This window comes from Chiloscyllium plagiosum, unplaced genomic scaffold, assembly GCF_037043375.1.
Source record: "Chiloscyllium plagiosum isolate Xiang-an unplaced genomic scaffold, Cpla_swu_hap1 HiC_scaffold_2, whole genome shotgun sequence".
In the NCBI taxonomy this organism is placed as follows: domain Eukaryota; kingdom Metazoa; phylum Chordata; class Chondrichthyes; order Orectolobiformes; family Hemiscylliidae; genus Chiloscyllium; species Chiloscyllium plagiosum.
This window is the reverse complement of record NW_028270140.1, coordinates 31,514,521-31,542,251: the sequence shown is the minus strand read 5'-3', so window position 1 is coordinate 31,542,251 and position 27,731 is coordinate 31,514,521. Positions and strand designations below refer to the sequence as shown.

Here is a 27,731-nt window from a genome sequence, read left to right as displayed (position 1 = left end):
GGCGGGAATTGAACCCGGGTCCCCGACGCTGTGAAGTAGCAGTGCTAACTACTGAGCCACCATGCTGCCTCGTAAACAAAGGAAACCATACTGAACATAATTACATAAAAAAGCATGTTTACAGAGCTTTTATTTAATTCAATTGATAAAATGTGTACAAGCACTGGATATTGCTTAAAAATTCACGATATTTTAAAATAAAATCACTTTTTGGCTAGAGCTTGACTGAAGTCTGAAATTTTTCACTGACATTTTCCACAGTTTTATCCCGATCCTAGACAGCAGCCAACATCTTTCTGTTTGGTGTTGTCCTACCATCTAGACTAACCAAGCTTTATCCCTTTCTCCTCAGCAACCGCCGAGCCATTAGAGAGAGGCACAAAATACAGGGGGAGAACAAGAGAGGGGTAGATATTTTCGCTGACTTCAGTTTCTGTCTTCACCAATTTTTTTTAAGAGGATAATGTTTTCCTCATGTTTCCTCCTGTTTATTTCACATTTGCTAACTCACTGCAATTTGCTCTCCCCCACCAAAAAAACTTTCTTGTCAGCTAAAGATATTGAACTACTTTTTGTTTGGGGAAAAAAAACTGTCGTCATGGAATAATAGGAGGAAAAAGCAACGGAAATGAAAAGTGCAAGTGCATTTTTTTTTTGACTTAACTCTTCAGAGAATGACCTGAAGAAAAAAAATTGTTGGGTTTGCAAAACGGAACGAGTCACGCCTCGAGTATATACTTGAAGTTAATTATTTATTAAATCATACTCGCGTCTATATTCCTGTTCAAATTTATAAAATGATGCATTAAATGGATGAGGAATAGAATGTTTCTATTTCAATTGAAATGCATATACTGGAACCTTGAGATCTTGTTAGGATAATCCGAATTTCAGATAATTGATGTTTGGATAACCAAGGCTGTTCAGTACTTCTATCTCTAAGGACTGTCTCCCTGCCCTAACGTAGCCCTATGGAGTCTCTTGCTGTTGGGCACACATGGACTCTTGAGGTAAAAATAACCACTTAACCCCACTTCGCAGGTTGGAACTGAACTCAGTGGGGAGCAATCCAAAACATTGGTCCTAGATATGGGGTGTGGAGATGGTGGGGCTTGTTTTTTTTTTAAGAAAGGGAGGAGGAAGTGCTTTATATTCGGAATCTGAATCAAACATTTGACTTCAAATGAATACTCAAAACTAGTATCCACCCATTTTCCGAATGAAACCTTCAAGACACAAGTAACTAACTTGTGGCTATATTCATAATCCTCACTTACACTGGTATGAAAGTCCTGTCTGGGACAGTGAAAACACCAACAATTCTCACAGAAGGAAACTAAGCTGAAACATGCAGTCAATACCTGTAAGACTGTAGAATGTCAATAATGGCCATGTAAAGTAGAAGTCTCTCGCCTTTATTATTTTTGGCTGGTATACCACCCATTCTGGAAAAAGAAGACAAGAACAATAAGAAATATAAAACAAAGAATGGTTTAAAAAAAAAACAAAGAGGGAATGGGTGTCTAACTCAATCTCACTCATTACCATTCATGGTTAGAATTACTTTCCAGGAATTATCAGAACTATATTTAATATAGCGGAAAGCCCTGAACTCTGGATTAAATACACTCAAAGGTTTCATTTTGGAACATAGTTCTAGATATCATTGAAATTTCAATGTACGGGTTATAAAGACCAATCAGATAGTGTCTCCTCTATTCACACAGTAAGTTCCTTGGAGCCTGTTGGATTACAGCTGACACCTATTGTACTTTCGTCCATCACTGCCAGCGATCTAAATGCAATGCTGCATCAACATTTCTTGAACAGTTATGCACTGGGTCATAGTAAATTGCCAGATTCTACCATTCATCACCACCCGTGGTGCGATGTGCCATGTTTTTGAAGCTTGTACACTTAAACAGTACAGAACTAACAGTTCCTTTAATATCGCTGAGTCAAAATCCTGGAATTCCCTCCCAGACAGCATCATGGGTTAACCCACAGCACATAGACTACAGCGATTCAAAGAGGCAGCTCTCCACCACTTTCTCAAGGACAACTAGACACCAGCAATGAATGCTGGCCCAAGTAACAATGCCAACATGCCAAAAGAAATTCCCATGTGGCAGCAAGGTTTGAGGTCAAAAGAATGTTTGAATCCAATTTGCCAAAAGACAACTGCAAGGTGGAAATAGCCAACTCATGGCTATGCTTTATATACATCACCTTCACTGGTATGAAAGGCCAATCTTGGATAGAACACTTTTTAAAATCAACCACGATCTGATTGGTCAGAACAGGCATGTGAAGGTGAATGACCTCATTTTGTTTGTGAACCCAGTGTCAGCAGGCAACGTTCCCAAATGGATTGTGTTATACAGTGTCTTTAAAGTAACAAATGTCCAAAGGAAACACACGTGATAAAATAAATATCCAACAGTGTCAAAGGGCAGCATGGTGGCTCAGTGGCTAGCACTGCTGCCTCTCAGTGCCAGGGACCCAGGTTCGATTCCAGCCTCAAGCGACTGTCTGTGTGGAATTAGTACATTCTCCCAGTGTCTGTGTGGGTTTCCTCTGGGTGCTCTGGTTTCCTCCCACATTCCAAAAAGGTGCGCTGGTCAGGTGAATTGGCCATGCTAAATTGCCCATAGTGTTATATGCATCAGTCAGGGATAAATATAGGGTAGGGGAATGGTCTGGGTGGGTTACTCTTCGGAGGGTCGGTGAGGACTTGTTGGGCCGAAGGGTACGTTTCCATACTGTAGGGACTCTAATCTAAAAACCGTGATAGAAGACTGTGGAATATCCAGATTTTGAAGAAAGCTTTAATAAACAGAATAGTAGCAAGGTGGAAGCATTTAAGAATGATGTTTCAGAGAATGACCAAGGGGCTGAAAGTTTGGTCACTGGTGCTACAGTGAAGAAGATATAAAAGAGATAAGTCCAAGGAAATACACATGTATAAAAGTGTTAAAAGACAGTAGGGGTGAAAAACAACAGAGGTACAAAGATAAGAACTTTGAATTAAATAACGTGAGAGAGAAACCAGCGAAGGTGACTGATGACATTATCAGGTTGATATCCTGATAATTCTAAAGTTAATAATCTGTGTACGGATGGAACTTGAGAGACTGATAAGGAGGACTTTGTCTCATCACTAGATCCATGTCAGGCAAGGTTGATCCAATTAAACTGTAAAAATCCATTTAAACAAAGAGATTTTATCACATCCGTTTGCGTTGGAACAAAGTGGGCCATTTCCCCTTGTAAAGCAACTTTGAGGTGGTATATTCTGTTGCACGCAAGATCATTTTAAAATGTTATCTTAAAAACAGAAATATTATATTCTTAATCAGGTTATCTATAGCCTCTTTTGACCATGATTCAATCTGGGTAGTTTTTTCCTATCAATTGGAGACATGTCACAGGAAGCACCAGTCTGATGACAGTGGATTGAGAGTCGGATTCTCCATTCACAATATCAGGAAGCACCTACTGCATGATGCTATATCCTGGAGATTCACACAAATCTAAGCTAGCCATCATCAATGTGTTGTTCTTCATTCTTCAAATACACTTAAACCAAGCTTTGCAAATGTATAAGTGGCCTCCCAAAATGGGAAAAAAAACATATATAGCACTCTCCCATTGCATCAGTTTTTGGGCACAGATGGCAAATCTGAAAAAGTAAAGTAGCTTCATTGCTTCAATGAAATAGATTCAATATGGCAGCGAAATTAAACTAAATAAAATAACAGCATTTTAATCCTTTAACTTAATTTCTATGTAATGCAGAATTCAGATTTATATAAACTAACTTAAAACTCTTAAAGTTACATTTAAACAAGTGATTTATAAAAACGAATTGACTTGATAGAATTGACTTGATAAAGATTAGAAGGGACTCTTTGAATAATAGCTATTAGCATAAGCACACAAGCATTCATGCAATGAATAAAAATTAATGCATCCTATCTATTCTTCTAACTCCAAGCTTAGCCAGTCTATCATTTAACTCCTTTCTTAAAACTTCCAATGTGCATAGAAATAAAATGCTAAATAAAATCAACTGTTTATTACTGGTGTCTGAATTTTCAAAAATATCTAAATATTACAAGTTTATGTTTTATTTGCTTATAACTCTCGTTTGACTCATCATTTAAACAATACTTTGGATCCAATTGATCCTTGATACACCTGATAAGACTTCCATTTGAACTTGCTTCTTTTCAGACTTTATATCCTTAGCTCTCCAATTGTTCTCACAGTTCATCATCTTCAGATAGGAATTATTTGTGTTCGCCTTCCACAAAAAGTTGAACACAATCAGATACTTATTGTTTCCAAATTGATCGGCACAATCAGGAACAGTTAGATCCTTGGTCAACTGAAGAATAATGAGGTAGATGATACAATTCATCAGGCAGGCAATCAGCAGGCAGTGCAGTAACAGAACAAGTAACTGCTTTGATTGGGAGCTGTCCTTGGCTTTATCTGTTAGAAAGACACTGTTCCACAAATAAAGTGATAAGGAAGGCTCATGGAGCTGGTAATATTTCAGTACCATACTTTTCCTGATATGAATTTGGAGATATCTTTCTAAAAGAAAATGCTGTTCTATGACTGTTCTATCAGAGTAACAAATACTGCATAGTGCTATCAGCTGAGCAAGGAACATGTTAACTCTGCTCGTACAATGACATTTTAAAGATAAAGGTATTGATGCAAATGCACAAGTTCTTACAGATTCGACACTGTGTCAGACTCCAATCTCCAAGTCATAAAGTGGATATGGAGGTACTGAAAAAGCTACTAAAACAAAATTTACAAGAGCGATACCAGAACAGAGTGTTACAAATGATCAGGAAGGTCCAAACAAACTGGGAATTTATCTTCCCTCTTAAAAAGCAGCACATTTGATGGAAAAACTAAAGATGTTCCCACTTATGCAGGAAGTCCAAAAGTGGGGGCCAGAAATAGAGGATAGTCACAAATAAATCCAAGAATTCAGGAGAAATTTTACCAAGAGTGGTGAATGGAACTCACGCAGTGCTTCAGTTAACTGATTGAAGAGGAAACAGATGAAGACATAAGGGAGATAGAAATAGAAAGATAGACAAAAAGGAATGGGAACATCAGTAATTCAACAGCTTTATTGTTATTTTCAATTAAAAACTAAAATCAGCCTTTCATTCCCAGTTTATAAAATATCAAATTCTGAAATTGCCAAGGTGGCATTTGAACCGTGAACTAGGAGGTAAAACCTCACAGCTGTCTCCCAACTACAAGCCTGGGACTCCACTGCTAACAAAGTAATCAGTTTCACCAAGGAGAACAATAGCCAAGGAAGAGGGCACTAACACAACTTACATGTCATCTGTTCCAACAGATTCTCCTGATTTGGTTGCACCTTGTATAGATTCCAAAGCTGTGGAATACAAGACCTTCTGCACTCCCAGGCGTTTCCCATCTGTGGTCATCTGGAGATTTTCTGCTTCTTTTTCCTTCTCTTTAACGGCCAGGTCCAAGTTATGAATTCCCAACAGTAAACTGTAGTCCATGATTTTGAAACTTTCCAATACCTGAAAGCATAAAAATGCCCAATTATTACTCAGCTGCAGACGGAATCAATATTTGGTATAATTTACTGAGTCACACAAGTTTGAAATCACTGGGTTAGTAGCAATTTCAATGCCCAAAAGGGAAAGTGAAAACATCGGAACACAAAGAAGAATTAAAATACCCAGGAATATTTACACTGTTAAGTTATATAGCACTCTTCACAGTGTAAAACATCCCAACATCCTTCACAGAAACACGTTAAAATTTGACACTGTGCTACAATTTAATGAGACAAGAGCACCAGGAGTAAAAAGCTTGTTTAAAAGGTTTACAGGGAGAATCCCAGAGGTAACTGGAGAACATTTTGGAGAGACTCAAAATATGAACAGCACAGCCTTGGATCAGCTTAGGCTTATGGAGGGTGACAACGGGTGACCAGGCAAAGAGCACAGGAACGAAATGGTTGCCTGAGAGTTTCAGCAGCAGTTGAACTGAGGCAGTGAAGAAAGCTTGCCATGAAGAATGCAACAAATAAGCCTTTTTGAGCCTTGGAATAATCTGGTAAATGTTAATTGTGCTTTGAACATCTCCTTGAATTGCTTAGGAGAATGCCAACACCACTTTCTATAAACACTGACAGAATCAAATGTCTCCTGAATGGATATCAACACAGCTCCTTCAAAAAGGAAGTAAAACTTTTCTTCTTCTCCTACCTGTTTACTGTCAAGCCTCATTGTCATTTTCTCTCCTTTAAGATGTTTCCCGAACCCTCTCTCCTGGAGCAACTTGCCGGTTACCTCTCCCTAATGTGTTAAATTTTGCCAGATTTTTATTGTCACCTATTTTCAACATGAACTTTGAAATATTGCTCGCTTTTGAAATATTTCAAAAAATTCAATTTAATCTGGACAGCTAGCAATCAACAATCCTTCACAGGTGAAAGGAATATGCCATTTATTTTCTTCCTCAGTGACGAGATCCTGACCTCAACTACGAAGGGGAAGCCAACAATTAAACTGTCCAGAGGATACAAGTGTATTTAATGAATGCCACAGACAAAGTGTCCTTAATGCTCCTTTGCTAAGTGTTGCCATTTTGCAAATAAAGCAAAATTGTTTTTACCAAAAAAAATCTCTTTACAGGCAAAGGATCCAATTTCAGCCTTGAAAATGTTGCCAGTCTTGTTTCACCACTATGAATGAAATCACATCACCTTTAACCTTCAATTTCTTTTTCAAAAAATGTCACAAAAATCACCTATTTTACAACAGCTTCCACTTTCCAGTTTCTCCCAACAACTGTGTTTGGGGCAGATTCTCCTCTTCAGAGGAGCATGTTCTCCACTCTCAGATTGTTAAACTTCTGCTTTCGATCCCAATGGTCTTCCTGTTGTTCATCTGTTGGAATGGCACTGCCTCTCATGGATGCTAGCAATATCATGTTAGCTTTCTTTCTCCATCCTAAGTGAATGCGTTAAGCCCTGCCATTGATCAGTGGAATTGGGGTCACAATCCTCAATATCTATGTGTTGTCTCTGATGTGCAGTGTCCAGAATGGACTGTAGGCCATAGATGCAGTATAAACACAAGATTGAGGGGTGATCCGACCACAAGTATCTGATTGTGTTGAAAGGTTTTTGGAAGGCGAACATAAAAATATCAAAATGGATTCATGGGCCGAAGGACTGAACCAGCTTAATGGGTTAACTAGCCTCTTGTTTCTGTGCACCTCCTACAGCTTGAGTGGTTTGATGATTCCCCCCAAAGCCTGGGCTTTGTTGCTGTCGCCCAGACACAGGTATGTGGTAGATAATAAATCAGAGATGAACAAGCAGCTAGAGAGAAGCAACCAGAAGTTACTGACAGCAAAAGCAATGATGCATTACAACTGTGATTGCAGATTCTCAAAAGTGCTTCATTGGTTGTAAAGGTGTGACATTGAGGACGTCAAAGATGCTATATAAATGAATTTTTAAAAAAATTATAACAGGAATGGGGGGGGGAAATGGGAGGAGGGTAATCTAAAAAGAGTGCAGGGCCAGGGAAAAAGGAGCAGGCAGATGGAGAATGAAAACCAGCCATGATGGAAGGTGGGGGGGTTGAGAGTGAGTGTGAGTGTGTATGTGCATGTGTATGTGGGTGTAGCGTGTCTTAAGTCTGTGAGGGGGTGCATGTGCGAGTGTGGGTGTGTGTGTGTCTGTATCTGTGTCTGGGGTGGGGGGTTGGGAGTGTCTGAGAGAGAGAGTGTATATGTGTGTGCGTGAGTGTAGAGTGGTCTGTGAGGATGCATGTGAGTGTGTGGGAGTGTGTCTGTAAGAGTGTGAGTGAGTGCCTGTGTGCATGTGCGCGGTGTGCGTGTATAGGAGTGTGTGTGTGTGCGTGTGTGCGTGTGTATATAGTACAGTGGTGGTCACCTGTCGTGTGACATGAACCCAAGATTGTGGTTGACGCCCTCCCTATGGGTATGGAACTTAGCTATCAGCCTCTGCTCGGCCACTTTTCGCTGCTGCCTGTCCCGAAGTCTGCCTTGGACGATGGTCACCCGAAGGTCCGAGGTTGAATGCCCTGGACCGCTGAAGTGTTTCCCAACTGGGAGGGAACCCTCCTGTCTGTTGATTGTTGAGCGGTGCTCATTCATCCATTGCCATAGACTTTGCTCGGTTTCCCCAATGTACCTTGCCTCAGGGCATCCTTGCCTGCAACGTGTAAGATAGACAATGTTGGCTGAGTCACATGAGTACCTGCCACGTACGTGGTGGGAGGTGTCCACATGTGTAATGGTGGTATCCATGTCCACACTCTGACACATCTTGCTGTGCCTACCGTGACAGGGTTGTATGGAGTTGTCCTGAAAGCTGGGCAGCTTGCTCCAAACAATGATCTGTTTGAGGTTTGGCGGTTGTTTAAAGGCAAGCAGTGGAGGTGTGGGGAAGGTCTTGGTGAGGTGCTCATCCTCATTGATAATGTGTTGCAGGTCACGAAGAACATGGCGTAGTTTTTCAGCTCCTGGGAAATACTGAACAACGAAGGGTAACCTGTCAGTTGCAGCACGTGTCTGTCTCCCGAGGAGGTCATTATGGTTCCTTGCTGTGGCACGTTGGAACTGGAGGTTGATGAGTTGGGCATCGTACCCCATTCTTATGAGGGCATCCTTGAGTACTTCCAGGTGCCCGTCACATTCCTCCTCATCTGAGCAGAGCCGGTGTATGTGTGGGGCTTGTCCATAGGGGATGGCTGTTTCAATATGTTTTGGGTGGAAGCTGGAGAAGTGTAGCATTGTGAGGCTGTCTGTGGGTTTGCGGTAGAGTGTGGTGCTGAGGTGTCCCTCCTTGATGGAGATGCACCTATCAAAAGAATGAGACAGATAGTCGAGAGTAGTCCATGGTGAGTTTGATGGTGGGATGAAATTTGTTGATATCACTGTGTAGTTTTAGCAGTGACTCCTTACCATCAGTCCAGAGGAAGAAAATGTCATCAATGTACCTGGTGTATAATGTTGGTTGGAGATCCTGCATAGAGAAGAAGTCTTGTTCGAACCTGTGCATGAAGATGTTGGCATATCGGGGAGCAAATTTGGTCCCCATAGCTGTTCCATGTGTCTGGATAAAGAACTGGTTGTCAAAGGTGAAGACGTTGTGATCGAGGATAAAGCGGATGAGTTGTAGGATGGTGTTTGGAGATTGGCAGTTGTTGGTGTTGAGTACTGAGGCTGTTGCCACGATGCCATCATTGTGGGGGATGCTGGTGTAGAGTGCGGAAACGTCCATTGTGATGAGAAATGTTCCCAGTTCGACTGGTCCGTGGGTGCTGAGTTTCTGTAAGAAATCTGTAGTGTCACGACAGAAGCTGGGGATCCCCTGTACAATAGGTTTCAAGATGCCTTCAACATAGCTCAAAAACTGCATGAATTCATGTAAGACTCTGTGATCTCACTTTTTAGATTAGAATCAGTCTAAACATTATGGCACAGACAGGGAACACAGGGGGCTAACACCTTCAACACATTGTCTGGCTAACACCAATTGTTACAGTTAACCTGAGAATGTAACTTTTAAAAAAACGTTTTGTGATTTACACATGAAAGAAGTGAAACGATCATGGTATTTGAACAGATGAAAGACTCAACAAACAATCAAGGTATTTTTCAATGTATAACTTCACTTACATCACACTGTAAATTTTTACTATAAATTTTGTGTCTTACAATTGTGTCCTCCAAAACCACCTGATGAAGGAGCAGCGCTCCGAAAGCTAGTGCTTCCAATTAAACCTGTTGGACTATAACCTGGTGTTATGTGATTTTTAACTTTGTTCAAACATGATTGTTCTTTGAATAATCTTGCAAGTTACTTTTGAACAGGCAAGCAGTGGCTTTCAGACAGACCACAAACTTTAAAGTACCCTTCTATTCCAGTCTCCTACCACTCCTTTTCAATTACAATTCCCATGACCTGAACCTTTTAATGTTTAAACAATCGCATCTTTCTCATTTCAGTTTACTTTGCAGGCATCACATTTTGCAACAAAATCCATCATTCAGAAAGGTCACTAACAATATACTATGCACAAACTTATATCCCAACACCTACACGATTCAATTTAATACTATAAATCTTTAAATGCATCAAGCAAACAGATCAGAATGCACATGAAATTGTACATTGAGCACCCAGAGTGCTCATGTGGGATGAATGGCACAGAAAAGTTTTGCGTTCTCCTCTCATCTGACAGGGAGAGAGAAGGAACCACTTATGTGTACAGCATGTTTCATAACATCCAGATGGCTTAAAGAGCTTTACAGTCAAATTAAATCTCTATCGCAATGCACAAGGTTCTCTAAAATATGTTTGTGTTGAGTTCCTTAAAGAGGGTTTGTCAACCTTCCAGGCATTTTTGGCTCCACAGCAAGCAAGTTTAAACACCTTAAATCACAGAAATAAAAAACTGATTTTATTTAGTTTTATTTTGCGATTGTTTATCCATCAGTTCAGAAAACACATGAGCTGGGTAGAAGGACACTGTTTGACAGTCAAGGATCACCCAAATGAATCATGAAACACGTTCCTTTCCTCTGAGCGAGAGAATAGGCCCCTTGACTTGGTAATGGGAGGAATGTGGAGGGAACCCATGTGACAAATCTCTGATTCTATACCCAGTTGGAATGCGGGGACTACAAATACAGCTAGCAATTTCAAGTGAATGATTAAGGGGAGTTAATTCCAGAACTAGAGGGCATAGGTGAGAGGGGAAAGATATAAAAGAGACCTAAGGGGCAACTTTTTCACGCAGAGGGTGGTACATGTATGGAATGAGCTGCCAGAGGAAATGGAGGAGGCTAGTACAACTCCAACATTTAAAAGGCATCTGGATGGGTATATGAATAGGAAGGGCTTGGAGGGATATGGACCAGGTGCTGGCAGATGGGATAGATTGGGTTGGGATATCTGGTCAGCATGGACAAGTTGGACCAAAGGATCTGTTTCCATGCTCTACATCTCTATGACTCTATAATTGTAATGACTTTTACCACACTGGTTTGGATGCCAATAAGGGGGTGGCACTGTGGCTCAGTGGTTAACACTGCTGCCTCTCAGCGCCAGTGACCCAGGTTCAATTCCAGTCCTCGGGCAACTGTCTGTGTGGAGTTTGCACATTTTCCCCTTTTCTGCACGGGTATCCTCTGGTTGCTCCGGTTTCTTCCCACAATCCAAAGATGTGCAGGTTAGGTGAATTAGCTGTGCTAAAATTGCCCATAGTGTTCAGGGATGTGTAGGTTAGGTGCATTAGTCAGGGGTAATTATACGGTAGGGGGGAATGGGTTTGGGTGGGTTACTCTTTGGAGGGTCGGTGTGGATTTGTTGGGCCAAAGGGCCTGTTTCCACACTGTAGGGATTCAAAGACTCAAGCTGGCTGTTATTATACCATGCTTAGTTTCCTTTCCTTGCCAATGGGACAGAGTTAAAACCAACCCTTTTAATATGTAGGAGACACTGAAAAACTGAGATACCCTCTCTGGACAGGTTTTTCTAGATCGTAAAGCACTGAAACATACCATTTGCAATCAAGTCTCAAAGTTAGTCAGTGCTGTCCTTTCCTCCTCTCGTATCTATTTTGAAAAAAAAATGAAATTCCTAATGACCCAGATTTTGCAATGGTAAATATTGAGTGGAGGTGGTTCCTTCTAACCTAGAAATCTGGAGAGGAATAGATATATTCCTAGTCTAACTCTTACAGCAATTCAGGAGGCAAGCAGTAATTTGGCTTTTATTACAAGAGGATTCGAGTAGTGGTGCAAAGAAGTCTTGCTTCAATTGTGTAGAACATTGGTGAGATGGCACCTGGAGAATCCTGTGCAGTTTTGGTACCCTGTGCTAAGAAAGGATAAACTGATGACAGAGTGCAGAGGGGGTTCACTAGATCGATTCTTGGCCCATCTGATCAAGATCCCATTGTACTGAGATAACCTTCTTCGCTGTCCACAACACCTCCAAAATTTCATTTGTAAACTTATTAAATACTGGGCTAACATCTAATTGAAGTCAAGCATTGTTCAGAATGCGAATGATAAAATTTCTTTATATTTCTACCCAATGTATTCTGTCCCAAGGTGCACAAAGCTTCAACAATGAAGGGCAACAGTAATTTATGTCATACATACCCGACAATCCCTCTGAAGTGTTTTAATCAATGCATTATAAGTCTCAGCATCAAAAAATAGGCCATCTGGTGTATCCTGTATAAAGTCCAAGTCTTTGAATGTGGGTATATCTTTTTCTCTCTCTTTCCTGGAGGCCCTCCGTTTATAAGTTGAACCCTTCAAATCGTACTTATGATGCATCCGGACAGAACGTGGCAACACATTGTTCATAACTACAATTCTTATGTTAGTACCTCCTGACTGCATACAGTACAAGCCATAAAATTTTGGCAGAAGTGTCCGAGGATTTTGGTTTAAATTCTGCAAAGAAAAGAAACATTGATCCAGATCTTCTTTTAAAACAACTGTGTGGATACACTTGAACAATCACAGCAGCAATCCTAATTGTGCACAATGATCAAAGGCAATTCAAGCACTCACATAGCAGGCAATGAAATGGATAGAGTTGATTTTAATTGAATACAGACATGGAATTTAACAAATTTTTTTATAGATTAGGCATAAATATAATCCCAAAAACACAGAAGGTATGTAGGCTTTGAAGTGTCATGTTGACTAACTAAAACTGGATTCGGACCTGTTAAAAAATAGTTCAGATTGAGCCTCTTATCAAATGTACATTTATATTAGTGAGTTTTGAGAAGATTTGTAGCTCAGGTTGAGGTTCTGGATGTAGGTTTGCTCAATGAGCTGGATGGTTCGTTTTCAGACATTTCCTTACCATCCTGGGTAACATCATCAGCGAGCCTCCAGATGAAGCACTGGTAATATGGCCTACTTTCTATTTGTGTGTTTAGGAAACCCAAAGAAACCTAAACACTAATAGAAAGCAGGCCACAACACCAGTGCATCATCCAGAAGCTCACTGATGTTACCTAGTATAGGGACGAAACATTTGAAAACAAACCTCCCAGCTCAGCGAGCAAACCTACATCCAGTACATTTGTTTGGATTATACATTAACCATATTGTTAAGTATCACATCTGTCTTCTGTAAATCCCTTTCAAGCTTTTCTCTGGATTTTGTCTGGAATTGAATTTGGCTCAGTAATTGCATAATACCATTGAATGCATTTCCTCTAACACTTGATTCAACTTTGCCAGACTCAAAAGATCTTTTGTTTCTTTATCTATAAATTACCAATCAAGTAATAAGGATTGAAGTTTATTCCCCGCTCTCAGCCAGAAAGACAGCTTTGTAATATAACATGTGGCTGGCAAAAATCCTCAATGAGTCAGATGCAATTCTGTGCCTGGTCAAAATGCTATAACATTTCTACAGCATGAACTGGTCAGCCAGTATGTTCATGGTAAAGCATGAACGACCAGTTAATCAGGGACAAAAAAACACAATTTACGTGAAAGGGAAATGTCAATGGATTTAAAATAGGGAACAAACTCAGACACAAAGATCTGAATATTTCAGGTTCAGTCCTCATTCTGAAGGAGATGCCACATCTGGGCTGATGGAGGGCACTTACATTAGGAGTGGAAAAATGACCAAGAGCTTGTGGTATCAATGACCCACTGAAAACACAGCTTTGGATTTTTGGCACAAGAACTGGATTGTATTTGTTATGACATTTTGTGGATACTTTATTGGAAAGAGAGACTCAAGAGTCTTATCATAAAAGCAAGGGCAAAGAAGAAAACTTGTAGGAAGAAGAAGGGAGGTCATATTTATGATCCCAAAATCAACATGTCCCAAGTGCACAATCTTTACATGTGAATGCAGATAATCACAGGTGAAAATTATGTATTGTAAAAGGAAAGGCACAGCATGTTTATTCATTTTCTGCAGCTTTGGAGTCACCTCAACAGGACATAGATGCTTAGTGAGGAAAAGAATTAGGTTTAATCAAATTTTCATTGGAGTTTAATATTAGACATGAAACTTAATCCATTCCCTATCCCTCCTTATGTCGTTTCTCAAAGGAGAGGAAAAGAGAAAAGATCGTTAATGTTCTAGAACTATGGATAGTCACTGCCTTCAGATGTCAGGTGAAGTTTGGCAATGCTGTCATTATGTGGAGAGACTACAGAAACTAGGATTGGTCTCCTTAGAGCAGAGGTGGTTATGAGGAGATTTGATCAAGATGCTCAATTATAGGGATTAAGCCAGAATAAATTGAGAAATGGTTTCCATTTTCAGGGGGCTCAGTAACTAGAGGACACAATGAAGATAGCTGGCAGAGAAACCATAGAAACGAGGTGACAATGTTTATTCTAATTCAATGATGATAATCTGCATTGCACTTCTAAAAGAACTATTAAAATCAGATTCAACTGACTTTGAGGAGAATTAGATGCTTGAAATAGAAAATTTGGAGGCCAATGAAGAAAGGATTGTGATGGGACAGAACCAATTGGACAGCTCTTTCAAATAGGCTGGACTGGTTTGGTGAGATGAATGGTCAATCCTTGTGTTGATAATGCACATAAATAAATTGAAATGCAAAAATCATTATGGATGTCATAACAACTAGCACTTTCTATACAAGCACTGTTGGTTCTAGCTGCCCTGCATGGCTCCTGATGTTTGTCCTGAACATGGTAGAGATGGGAAATTTGGTGTTTTGCTTTGTGGGCAGGCACCTGGAGGTTCTGGTGGATGGGTGGTGCAGAGATGAGACTTCGTCTTCTCCCAGAGCTGTCAGAGGAGGCCATAACACCAGACTATGCCAGTTGGCTGGAAGTTACCACCCAGTCAGCTATATGAAGCAATGCAGGAAGAGGGTCAATGGCATTCTCTACTCTGCCAGTATAACTGGCACTATCGTCTCTCTGGCACACTAACTATCTCTGCTACTGTACCCACAAGGCCATTCTCACTCGTACTTGCAACATCTTTCCCCTCTCACTTCCATCCACCCCAACCTTGCTTGGCCACTATGCTGCCAACTTACTTGCTCGAGACACCTTTCCATCTACACCAGCGCATGCACAGCTGTGCCAACCACACTCTTCTCTATTAACATCGGCCTCTCTTTCCCTCCAGGAGGAAATAACCCACAATAGATCAGAAAGAGTTCAATCTGGTGGTGGGCTGCCGGACATTCAGCTCTTCACCTCTCACAAAGACAGCATTATAACTCTGATCTCAACAAGCAGCTGACCGCCCAGAGTCCATGCCTCCGGACTAGTATCAGAGGCTACCCTCGAGTTGACAGAAGAGTGCTGATAAATAAGCTTCCTGGCTTTGTTTCTATATGAAACAGCAGAGCAACACTACAGTACTCTGAACCTGGGATCTCCGAGCCTAAGGAGCAAGGTGCAAAAAAGCCAGGCAGGACAAATATGTCATGAGCGCCCGGGTCGGCTCAAAGCGAGTCAACACTAAGAGAGCAAGCAAACATCCTTGAAATGCAGCCTGGTCCACCCTAAGCCACATGCATGTCCCTGAACACAAAATGTTCTTGCTGCAGCATTACAACGATAGGTGCCATTGCTCGCCCCTGTGCAGCATTGAAGTGTAGAAATAAACTAAGTGAATCAGAGATGGGCCATGAAGGTTCTTAGTGGCTGGCACATGTCAGACACCAACGTCCATGCATATGGGGTTCATTTGGCTGGTGCCCTTGCAGCATACCAAGATGTTGGTGCCTGGTGTCCAACATGAACATCATTTGGTACAGTGAGCGGAGGCTGCCAGGTACCCACTCTGATCTCTAGGACAAACATTTTTGCCACCTAATTAGCTACCAGCGAATGGTTCAAATGAAAGCTGTACATTAAGGAGCCAGACCTGCAGTTTAGATTAGATTACTTACTTAGCTTTACTTACTTACAGTGTGGAAACGGGCCCTTCGGCCCAACACGTCCACACCGAGCCACTTAAGCGCAACCCACCCAGATCCATTCCCCTACATTTACCCCTTCACTTAACACTACAGGCAATTTAGCATGGTCAATTCACCTAACCAGTACATTTTTGGACTGTGGGAGGAAACCGGAGCACCCGGAGGAAACCCATGCAGACCTGGGGAGAATGTGCAAACTCCGCACAGTCAGTTGCCTGAGGCGGGAATTGAACCAGGGTCTCTGGCGCTGTGAGACAGCAGCGCTAACCACTGTGCCACCAAGTAAGTTTACAGGCACTAATTCCTCTTCATAGGGAACTCACCTTAACATCCATTAGATTAGATTACTTACTTAGTGTGGAAACAGGCCCTCCGGCCCAACAAGTCCACACCGACCCGCCGAAGCGCACCCACCCAGACCCATTCCCCTACATTTACCCCTTCACCTAACACTACGGGCAACTTAGCTTGGCCAATTCACCTAACCTGCACATCTTTGGACTGCGGGAGAAAACCGGAGCACCTGGAGGAAACCCACGCAGACACAGGGAGAATGTGCAAACTCCACACAGTCAGTCGCTTGAGGCGGGAATTGAACCCGGGTCTCTAGTGCTGTGAGGCAGCAGTGCTAACCACTGTGCCACCGTGCTGCCTTATGCTGCCGAAGGGCCTGTTTCCACACTAAGTAATCTAAATATCTAATCTAATCTAATCCATTACTTAAAACGTGCCAGAGAGTCATAGAGGAGTTGAGTTGTTCCTGACATCAAGATCAGCCTTGCTGAATTTCCCTTGCGATTCTGCCCCATTTCTAAACACAGGCTGAAGATTCCACCCTATGTCAATTTACTCTCTCTTCTTCATGGCCAGCTTTAAAACCTGCCCATGGCCTAACCTATTTGCTACATAAACTTATGTAGGTCCAAATGTTGTCCCATTAGTGCTCGAGTGAACCACCTTGTGAGTATTTCACATTAAATCATTGGATTGAGCAGCACAGAGGGAAGCTCCTCAACCTCTCAAATCAAGGCCAGCTCTGTCAAAACCTTGCCCATTTTATCCCACATGCCAACTTTTGTTCTCCAATCCTTGCAATAATTTCTCCTTCAAGTACTTGCTTAATTGCATTTTGAAAGCTGTTATCAAATCTTCTTCCACTGCATGTTCCAACATTACAAATGTCAAGTTCATAACATTGATAGAGTAATGTTATTTTAGAAGATACTTTGCTTGACTTAATTTGTTTGGCTTTCAACTGACTATTTTTAATTCAACTTCACAATTTTAAATGACCTGTTGATGTGGCCTCTTCAACAGATTTTTTGCACAAAATTTAGGAATCCCGAAATACTTAAGACTCTTACCATGTAATAGCCAGGTAACAGCTTCTGTAAAAATTCTGCTTCTTTATGTTGCACAGTCTTTATGATGAATTCATCGTCACTTGTGACGTAAAATAAAGACCCGCTAGCGCCAGGATTAGAAAGTTCAATCAGCGGTTCGTTGCATAAGGAATACTAGTGAGAAAGGCAGATTTTTTAAAAAAAATTAACATGCTTAGCTTCCAAAACCACGTACAATGTAATTTTGTTAATTGAAATTACATTTTTCATCACATAGCTGAAATACCGTTGACTGATACAGCCATAACTCAACCAAAGCACTGAGTTTAAAAAGAAAGCTAGTATAATTATTTTTAATCCAAACTGATCCGAGACAACCTTACTAGAATTAATCCACAATAATGTCATAAAGGTTGTTAAAATTTGCAGACTTTTTTTTCCAGGGAGCATGGAGGATTCTTTTTTTAAGAAGATCCAATATTCAAAGTTGCTGTCTACATACAAAAGAATGCATCACACAGCAGCCATTTGGCCTATAAGGTCAGTGCTAGCTCTTTTTAAGGACAGTACATTTCTATCCAATACTCAGCTGTTTCCTTCATAATGGAACAAATAAATGTAATAAATGCTGTTTACACAGACATTTGTGGTATATGTTAATTTAAAACAAATAGGCAGGATGAATTTAAATTATATGGGTCCTAGCTTATTTCAGAACAGGTACAGGTTGACAATCCTTTATCCAAAATCCAAAGCTTTTTCCTGAACATTTGTTTTCTCAATAACCATATTGTTTGGCATATATACAGTTAACTCAACTCCACACCCACTCGACCCACTCAGGCGTGACCTAGCGGTGTGGCCTAGCACTGGCAGGCGTCAATGCTATCTCAGCCCTCGTAGTAATCGCAGGTGCTTCTGTTACTTTACTATGAAAATGCCATTTAATCCTTTATTCAAAAAATTCCAAAGTCCACAAGAAAGCCGGTCCCGAGGGTTTTGGATAAAGGATTGTCTACATGTATTAATCTGGAATACACACATAAGCTCAAAGCAAGTTAATAAACAAATACACACAACACAGTTTTAAAAATAGCTAAACTAATGCTAATTAATGCTTCCCCATTCAAGATCTGTTCAGCACAGGAAGTTGATCTTTTGACCCAACAGAAGCTGGTGCAATAGAAGGATAAAATAGTATTCATACTTGGACTGTGACTGTTCCGTGCCCTGTCATAGTAATTACAAGGTATTCATCCTGGAGTCCTGATCCTGGAGTGATCGGTCCATTAGACTTTTTCTCTCAACCTTCAGATAGAGCATGTTTTACTATGACTTGCTGCCAGTGACAACCAATAACTGTGCGATGAGAATAAAAGACTATCTAGGACTCAAGTAAACCTCAGGATCCACCACTAAATCTCAATAATTAAAGGAAATTTAAGGACTGGTAGGACAAGAAGGAAATCAAGTGAAACAGAGTCAAATTTAGCAGAACCCCTAACTTTCTGCATCGAGAGCTACAAAAAATGCAGAAATCCAAAGAGTTCTTAAACATAACTGCAAGGTTCAAAGGGAGATGGAATTATTTGGAGGTTGATAATGGGGGTAATAATCAGAACTTTTGGTAAGGAACAATTCAAAGGATCACTTTTTCCCACCGTTAGGTATTTGATGATTTGTGCATTGCATTAAATGTCATTATTTTGTCTGGCCCTCTCTGCATGAAGCAACTATATTCCTTTCATTCCCACTTGTGAAAAGTTAGCAACTGTTGGTGAGACAAAAACAGAAACTGCTAGGAAAACTCAGCAGGTCTGGCAAGATCTGGGCAGAGAAAGTAGAGTTAATGTTTCCAGTTTGGTGACCCTTCATATTCTGAAGAACAGCCACTGGACATGAAACCTTAATTCTGCTTTTTCTGCACTGATGCTGCCTGACCTGCAGCATTTTCCAATTAATTTCTGTTTTTGTTTCTGATTTTCACCTTTTTGTTCAGCCTTTGAGAATGGAAGAACTGCATATGAGAGGAAGTAGTTTGTTTAACAAGTCTGGACACTGTGTGCCGTGTACCCCTTATACTGTAACAAGTTCATGCTTGACAGGCAAACTTGGGAAAAAAAACTATGTGCATTCATTCCAATCTGCGATATCCAAAGTTTTCACTCTTCGGACCAGAATAACATTAACCAGTCCAAAAAGGTCCTTTTTTAAAAAAAAAGAAACAGTAACCCATCTACTCAGCTTCTCATCATAACTTATTTCTTCCTTTTTCCAGAAAGGAATCCAACAGTCTTTTGAATCTATATGTGCTTTCATCACTTTACCCTGGAAATATATTCAAGCTCCGTTGTGGTTTTGAGTGAAATTTGGATTCATCTCTGAACAGGTTAACAGATCACATTTATCAATTCAACTCATTTTTTTAAAGAAGTCTTTTTTCTTAAATTAGCTTGTTTTAATCCAACAATACATCATCTTTGAAACTCTCAACCTTGTTTTCAAATTGCTTATTTTCAAAATCTCTCTATGACCTTGCTCCCTTTCTCTGTTACTCCTGCCCTTCAACTCTCCAAGATATCTGGGCTCCTTTTATTTTGACCTCTTTACGCTGTCAATTTTAATCACTTTATCCTTTATGTTTGTGCCTTCAGCCTTGGATGCAAGCTCTAGGTGTCCCTCTATAAACATCTCCTCTTTCCTCTTTTAAATCCTTAAATAAACTTTTGATCACTTATCCGATCAAGTGGCTCAGACAGCATCCAAGGAGCAAGGGAATTGACGTTTCGGGCATAAGCCCGAATCCTGATGAAGGGCTTATGCCCGAAACATTGATTTTCCTGCTCATCGGATGCTGCCTGACCTGCTGTGCTTTTTCGACTGTAATCTCTAGCATCTGCAGTCTTCACTTTCTCCTATCCGATCGTGGGGCTCATGGTCAAATCCGGTTTTATAAATTGGTCTTTGAGACACCTTTTATTACAAAAAAGATGTTATGCAAGTTGGTGTAGATATGTTTGTTGAATTCTGTAGCCTTCCTTGACAGTAATGATTAATTGGCCAGGTCACAGTATTCCAGCGCAAGGTAACACCATATGCAACAGAACAATGCCTCGCATTGCAAGCAACTAATTCAATAACATTTTTCACAAGACTTTTTAAAAAGATAAAACTGCAGCATTACAAAAAGAAACTCACCAAATAATCATCTGGCTTTATATCAAAGAGTTCTCGGAAATAGCGGAATGCTAACGGAGCATACGTCTTGAATCTGAAGTCTGGGTAGCGATGTGCAGGTGTAAGATTACTTCCTTCGCTGAAAGTCATCATGAAGTAACTTAATGATCGTTAGTAACTTAATATCTTGCTATCAACATTTATTTTTAAAAATAAGCATTCAAATATATTAAATTCCTTTGCAAGTCCACGTCCACCAGATCAATAGCCTTGCCCTCATCAATCTTTTTCTTTACACCTTCAACAAACTCCAGCAAGTTATTTAAATATGATTTTCCCTGAAAAAAAAATCTATGCCGTCTCACCATTTTACCATGGGACTATTAATTGCTTCCAGAAGTTTCTCCATCATCAAAACTAAATAGAGTGGTCTGAAATTGTTGGGCTTCTCTTTGCATGTTTTGAACAATGTGTAAAGTTTACAATTCTCCAGTCCTCAGGTGCCACCCTGAATTCAGAGAAGATTGAATGTGTGTTGCCAATGCCTCTGCACTTTCCACTATCACTTCCTTTATTGTACTTGGTTGCATCTCATCTGGTCCTGGTACCTTATCAACTTCAAATGCCAGCAGCTTATCCAATGCCTCTATATCAATTATAAACCCCTCTTATGATTGAATTTCCTTCTGTTATTATGGTCTGGGCACATCTGCTTCATAAGTAAAGATGGATGCAAATACTTTAACATCTCAATCATGCCTCTTGCCTCTGTATAAATTTCCTTTCCAATTCTCATCGATCCTACTTTTCCTCCTACTTTTCTTTTTTACTATTGATGTGCTTACAGAAGGCTTTGCAATTTTCCTTTAGCTGCCAATCTTTTCATAAACCCCACTTTTGCTGTCTGTATTTTCTATCTCCTTCATTCTGAACTCTCTGTATTCAGCTTGGTTCTCTTTTAAAAAAAAAAACACCAAACACTATCAGAAGCACATGTTTTCTTCTTTAACTTACTTTCTATCTCGTGTGTCAGTCAGGTAGCTCTGGATTTGTTTTTCATCCCTTGATCAGTTATTAGTTCATGCACTGAGAAGGTATATCTCCACTTTGTAAGGTAGCCCATTGTTCAATTATTGTTTCTCCTGCCAACGTTTGGATCCAGTCTGTCCAGCCCAGCTCTGTTCTTGCCCTATTGAAGTCAGCTGTCCACTAGTTGATTATTATTTCCTGAACTGACAAGAGTCATTTTCTTCCATCATCCTAAACCTTTATGCATATTTGTCACTGTCCCTTAAAGGTTCCCCCAATGACATTTGCTCTTCTTGAACCAACACATTCCCAAGAACCAGGAAAAACAGAAACTTAAATTGCTGGAGAAATGCAGCAGTTCTGGCACCATCTGTGGAAAGAAAACAGAGTTACTGTTTCAAATCCAGTGATCTTTCTTCAAAACTAGGTCTAGCGGTGTCTTTAAGACAAGTCCAATGCTACCTGCACACATACCACTATCCCATTCTAAAAATGCATAATTAAAGTCCCCTACATTCCAAAGCCATTCTTCCACTACCCCCCAATGCCTTCCTGTTTATTGTATATTCCCTTGATGCGTTTACAGTCCCCAATACATAACCTCAATTCTCTTCATCGAACACCATTTGCCACCATTCCATCCACTCAACCAAACCAATATAACCAGCCATCCCGTTCACATAAAATGTTTCCTATTCTTAAAACAGTCCCCTTTTGTGTCCCTCTAGTCTCTGCGCCAGTTTTGGATCTAAACATCACTCTTCTCCGTCAGCATCTTGTGGGCTCTAGTTTCTCTGATCAGTCTGCCATGTGTTAACTTTTCAAATGTCTTACAAAATCTCATACAGACACCATCCATTGCATTACCCTCAATCACTCAATTTGTTATTTTGTTGACAAATTCAGTTTAGTAAAATATGACCTTCCCCTCAGGGACCATACTTGATTAATCTGTGCTTTTCTAAGCAACAGTTAATCTGCCTCGCAATATTGATTCTAGGAATTTGTTGTACCATGGAGAACGGACTGACTGGCCTATACTTAGTGTCTCTCTTGCATCATTTTTGAATAATAATATAATGTTCACAGACCTCTAACACCTTGTTGATAATCTAGTGAGGACTGGAAAATGATCCTCAGTGAGATTCCTTCCTGGATTCCTTTAAAAGCCTGGAAACAATTCATCGGGATCTAAGGATTTATCCAGTTTCAAGTCAGTCAGTCCCCCCAGGAACTTCCCATCTCATTACACTTATTTTTAACCTAATGTTTCCTCCTCCTCTAACTAGAAAGTCTGTATAATTCCTCTCCTTTGTAAAGAAAGAGAAACTCAAAGTACTCACCACAAATCTTGCATAAACTACCAGCATTCATGCACAGGTTTTCATGTAAATCTCTGATAGACCCTATCACTTCCTCCATTATCCTCTTGCTCTTAAACAAATTGATTAAAAACTCTTTCGACATTCCTTCAATTTTACCAAATAGTTTTTCAAATTTGCTTCCCTAATTTCTTTTTTTTTTAAACTTCTCCCTGTACTTTCTGCACTCTAGCCAACCTCAAGTTTTAATTCATTTCTGTGATCATTCACTATTTTTCTGCTATATAATACTAGATAACCAGGTGATTCAAAATTTGATAGCATCACCTGCTTTCTTTACAGCTGCATATCTACTGGGCTGAAAGATCTTTCTTTGCAATGCCTGCTACTGATTTTTCTTCAAGAAGCTGTAACCAGTCCATTTTTTTCTAGATTCTCTCTCAGCTTCACCCGTTTTGCCTACTCCCAATTTAGAAATTTGACTCCTGTTCCATATTTGTCCTTTTCCATAATGGCATTAAATCTAACATCATTATGATCATTAGCTGCAAATGGTCACCCATTTCTACATCATCCTCTGGCCCAGCCTCATTCCCTAGTCTGAATCTAGAACTACACCTTTCGCGTCTTACACCCTGGCTAAAAAAAGTTCTCTTGAATGCCGTTCATGAACGTTGTGCCCTCTGTGCCTTTCAGCCAGTTTAGATCCCAGTTGAAATTTAGGTAGTTGAAGTCTCCAACTGTTATTGCCCTTTTGCTTTTGCATTCAGAAATTTGGGGACATACTTACTTCTCTAACTTTCTACTAATATCCAAAAGTCTATCATACATATCTAGTTGTGTGGCTGCTCATTTGCTTGTTCCATCTCAATCATACAGCCTCATTTGATCGAGCGAACTTAGAGACAAAGTAGGATACCTAACCAAATGACAATTCACACATTCCCTCATCCTGCTAATTTCTTTTGAAACTACTAGAAAAATTCATTCTTCCTCTCTTTCCAGCTTTCCTGAAGCTTATCCTTCTCAGTTTTCTCCTGCCTCTGCCCACTTGGAGTGAATGGCCAGTCCGCTCAATATTAAAAATTAATCGACACCTTCCTAAGTGTGCAGCGCACCAGAACTGGAAGATGCTTTGTGGAAGCAAGAACACACCAATTCCAAGGTGACAATGTTGATGATTTATCAAAAAAGTAAGTTTTCCCTGAAAGGGATGGTAAATTTTACTCATTCCAGATGCTTTAGAAATTCCTGTCAAATTCAAGCCGCACTATATTGAAAGGTCACAATCTACTGCAGTATTGAAGGTGCGCTAAGCTGTAGAAGCTGCTGTTCTTTAGATGGGATATTCATCAGAACACAAGAACATAGAACATAAGAACCAGGAGCAGGCCATCCAGGTCTTCAAGCCAGCTCCGTCACTCAGTAAGATCATGGCTAATCTTTTCATGGACTCAGCTCCACGTACCTGCGTTTTCACCATATCCCTTAAATTCTTTATTTTTCAAAAGTGATTACTGAAGTAATGTCAACTATTTCACTGGGCAAGGAATTCCATAGATTAACAACCCTCTGGGTGAAGAAGTCCCTTTTCAGTCCAGTTCTAAACCTGCTTGCTCTAACCTGGATGTCATGCCCTCTTGTCCTAGTCTCACCTACCGGTGGAAACATCCTACCTATTTCTACTTAATTGATTCCCTTCACAATTTTGTATATCTCTAGAAGATCTCCCTTCATTCTTCTGAATTCCCATGAATATAATCCCAACCTACTCTGTCTCTCCTCATAAGCCAAACCCCTCAACTCTGGAATCAATCTAGTGAGCCTCTTCTGCACCCCCTCCAGTGGCAGTAAGGAGACCAAATCTGCCCTCAGAGGATCCTTCTGTCCTTTCTAGTCAGCACAAGCGCTCCTTTGGTCACTAATTCAAAGTAGTAAAAAGGGTTTTCTTCAGTGCCTTGGTCAACGTTTATCCCTCAACCAATGTCACATTTTATCGGATCATTATTGTATTGTTTGTGGGATCTTGCTCTGCATTAATTGTTGCAGCCAATGACTCTACTTCAAAATAATATACACTAGCTCCGATACACCGTGTAAACATATCTGATGTCACTGAAGGTACTAGGTAAATGCAATCCTAGTTTTACTTATATGCTGCAAAGCTTTTGATTGTCACTGCCTTTCTTTGCTGGAGCTCTGACATCTATGACAACTTTCAAGGATGGGTCCTGGACACTTAATAGTATTTACTTGCTGCATTTAAAATAAGTGCTGCAATCAATAACCAAAAAAAACACATAGCACATCAAATTTCTTTAAGCCAACATTTACATACATGTAGCCATCTCTAATCACAAATAAGCAAAGTATTGCACTAGACATTCATAAAGTGTTTACAATGGTTTTGTTTTGATATTTTAAAATACGAACGTGACAAGCATAAACGTGGGTTTTCAGTCAACATTCCGCCCTCAGTATCAAGAAGAGTTGGAAAATCGAACAATCTCAAAAAAATCATGTGCATATAAATGACACCTTTAATGCAGAAAAACATTGCAAAGGCAAGATCAGATAAACAGGCAAAGTGCCAAGTGAAGAAATATTAGAAGCAGTGCCCAGGAAAGAGAGGTGGGAAGGTGAATCATTAAGCAACTATTGACCAGAGTTTCCTCTCATATGTTTTTTTTTAAAATGAGCTGTGTATTCTTGCTAAAATCAATGCAAAATCCACTTTCAAAAAGACAGCAATTAAAGATTGGGCAAAACCTGTGAGAGAGTACGTAATAATCAGAAAGGGTAACTAAAGTCACCATGCCAAAGTAAATGGGGCAAGTAGAGTAGGCAACAAATCCATTGGCACTTGATGCCGAAGCAGGAGGGGAACGAATGAGGACAAGTTCTTGTATATGCAAGGGGCTAGATTAGGGTGGTGCTGGAAAAGCACAGCAGGTCAGGCAGCATCTGCTTTTCCAGCACCACTCTAATCTAGACTCTGGTTTCTAGCATCTGCAGTCCTTGTTTTTACCCTCTTGCACATGCAAGCTGTGTGAGAGACCAAAAAGGTTGTTCATTCAAAAGTGGAGAAAAGAATGAGCCAGGTGCTGGGGCAATTCCAGGTAAGTAGACCGTATGCCCCAATGACAGGTTGATTGAAGTAACCTGCACATTTCTTTGCCTTTTTGCAATGGGAGAGGACAGATGGTACTCGTTCAAATCAGAGTTAACGTTTCGGATCCGGTGACCTTTCCTTAGAAACGTTAACTCAGATTTCTCTTCAGAAATGCTGCCAGACCTGTTGAACTTTTCCAACAACTTCTGTTCCTGATTCTTTCGGTTTTTACTTTATTATTGTATTTACCGTATTAGGGTTAGAGGGGCAAAAAAAATACTGGGATTGGAACATGGACCACACGGAAGATAACCACCAACATGGACTGAATGAACCAAATGGCTTACTTCCAGATGAAATTTTTATGTGATGCAAAATGAACAAAATGTTTTTAAATTTGGAATGAGAATACCTTTCCATAAGCAAATTTAACACAATGATTTGTGGATGATTTTTTTTCCCAAATACACAAATGACCTCCAGGATATAGGCAGAATATATTCCCTACAACATTAAATTAGCAAAATCAAAAAAAAATGTCATTCATATTCTGAAAATTTCCTGTTGTACAGCCATCATGTGTTCAAGGTATCTCCATTGTATAATATTATCAAATTCCAGAGATAAATGTGGAAATGTTTCAAGAGAGAAAGACTTTAAGAAACTAAAACCCAACCTTGGTAGAAAGACACTCTCCACAACGTAGAAATCCTGCATAAGCACATCCCTGCCTGGTTTTGATGTGAGGTTCCCAACAGCGTATCCTATTCCAAGTTGGATAGAGCCTTGAAGTGCAGATGATGGTGTCTGCATCAAAAATAATAGAACAACTCATGGTTTCTATGAAACCTTCTCTGCGCATTAAACAAGGCTGTTTAAAACCAAAATAATTTATCATCATAACAAGTCACTGGAAATTTCTGCAACAGAAAACACAGAACATTCCAGTCATATAACTGTGATAGAGAGCGAACCCTCATCATTGTATTGATGCAATCTTGAACATTCTACTCATGAACTAAGAAGTTTAAATTAGCTGACCAGACCCCTTCAAATCCCAATCTTCAAGAAAAAATATCACACAAAAAAAAGTTCCACCCCTGCTGTAAATCAATCGGTGAAGGATAGAACTGAAGTCAATATTTTCACACTATGATCTTCTTTTTGACAAAGGTTATAAGTTAGAAGCAAAAAGTTCTTGCACAAGTGTTGGAGTGCAGGTTCATAGCTCCTTGAAAGTGGAGTCGCAGGTAGATAGGATAGTGAAGAAGGCGTGCGGTATGCTTTCATTTATTGGTCAGAGTATTGAGTACAGGAGTTGGGAGGTCATGTTGCGGCTGTACAGGACATTGGTTGGGCCACTGTTGGAATATTGCGTGCAATTCTGGTCGTCTTCCTATCAGAAAGATGTTGTGAAACTTGAAAGGGTTCAGAAAAGATTTACAAGGATGTTGCCAGGGTTGGAGGATCTGAGCTATAGGGACAGGCTGAACAGGGTGGGGGGCTGTTTTCCCTGGAGCGGAGGCTGAGGGGTGACCTTATAGAGGTTTACAAAATTTTGAGGGGCATAGATAGAATAAATAGACAAAGTCTTTTCCCTGGGATCGGGGGAACCCAGAACTAGAGGGCATAGGTTTAAGGTGAGGGGTAAGATATAAAAGTGACCTAAGGGGCAACTTTTTCACGCAGAGGGTGGTATGTGTATGGAATGAGCTGCCAAAGGATG

At 40.3% G+C, this 27,731-nt stretch overlaps 1 protein-coding gene across 8 annotated transcripts in view; it reads right to left on the bottom strand.

The window, feature by feature from the left end:
• The window catches only part of pip5k1ba (phosphatidylinositol-4-phosphate 5-kinase, type I, beta a), a 160,477-nt gene that overhangs the window by 36,498 nt on the left and 96,248 nt on the right, over positions 1-27,731 (bottom strand). For all 8 annotated transcript variants that reach the window (XM_087995742.1, XM_087995729.1, XM_043716969.2 and 5 more), the window contains exons 4-9: positions 26,682-26,812; positions 20,564-20,681; positions 17,387-17,539; positions 12,223-12,522; positions 5,374-5,585; positions 1,362-1,445 (exon numbers count right to left, since the gene is read on the bottom strand). In XM_087995742.1, the coding sequence (XP_087851868.1) occupies positions 1,362-1,445; positions 5,374-5,585; positions 12,223-12,522; positions 17,387-17,539; positions 20,564-20,681; positions 26,682-26,812 (998 nt within the window). The remainder of the gene's footprint in view (positions 1-1,361; positions 1,446-5,373; positions 5,586-12,222; positions 12,523-17,386; positions 17,540-20,563; positions 20,682-26,681; positions 26,813-27,731) is intronic.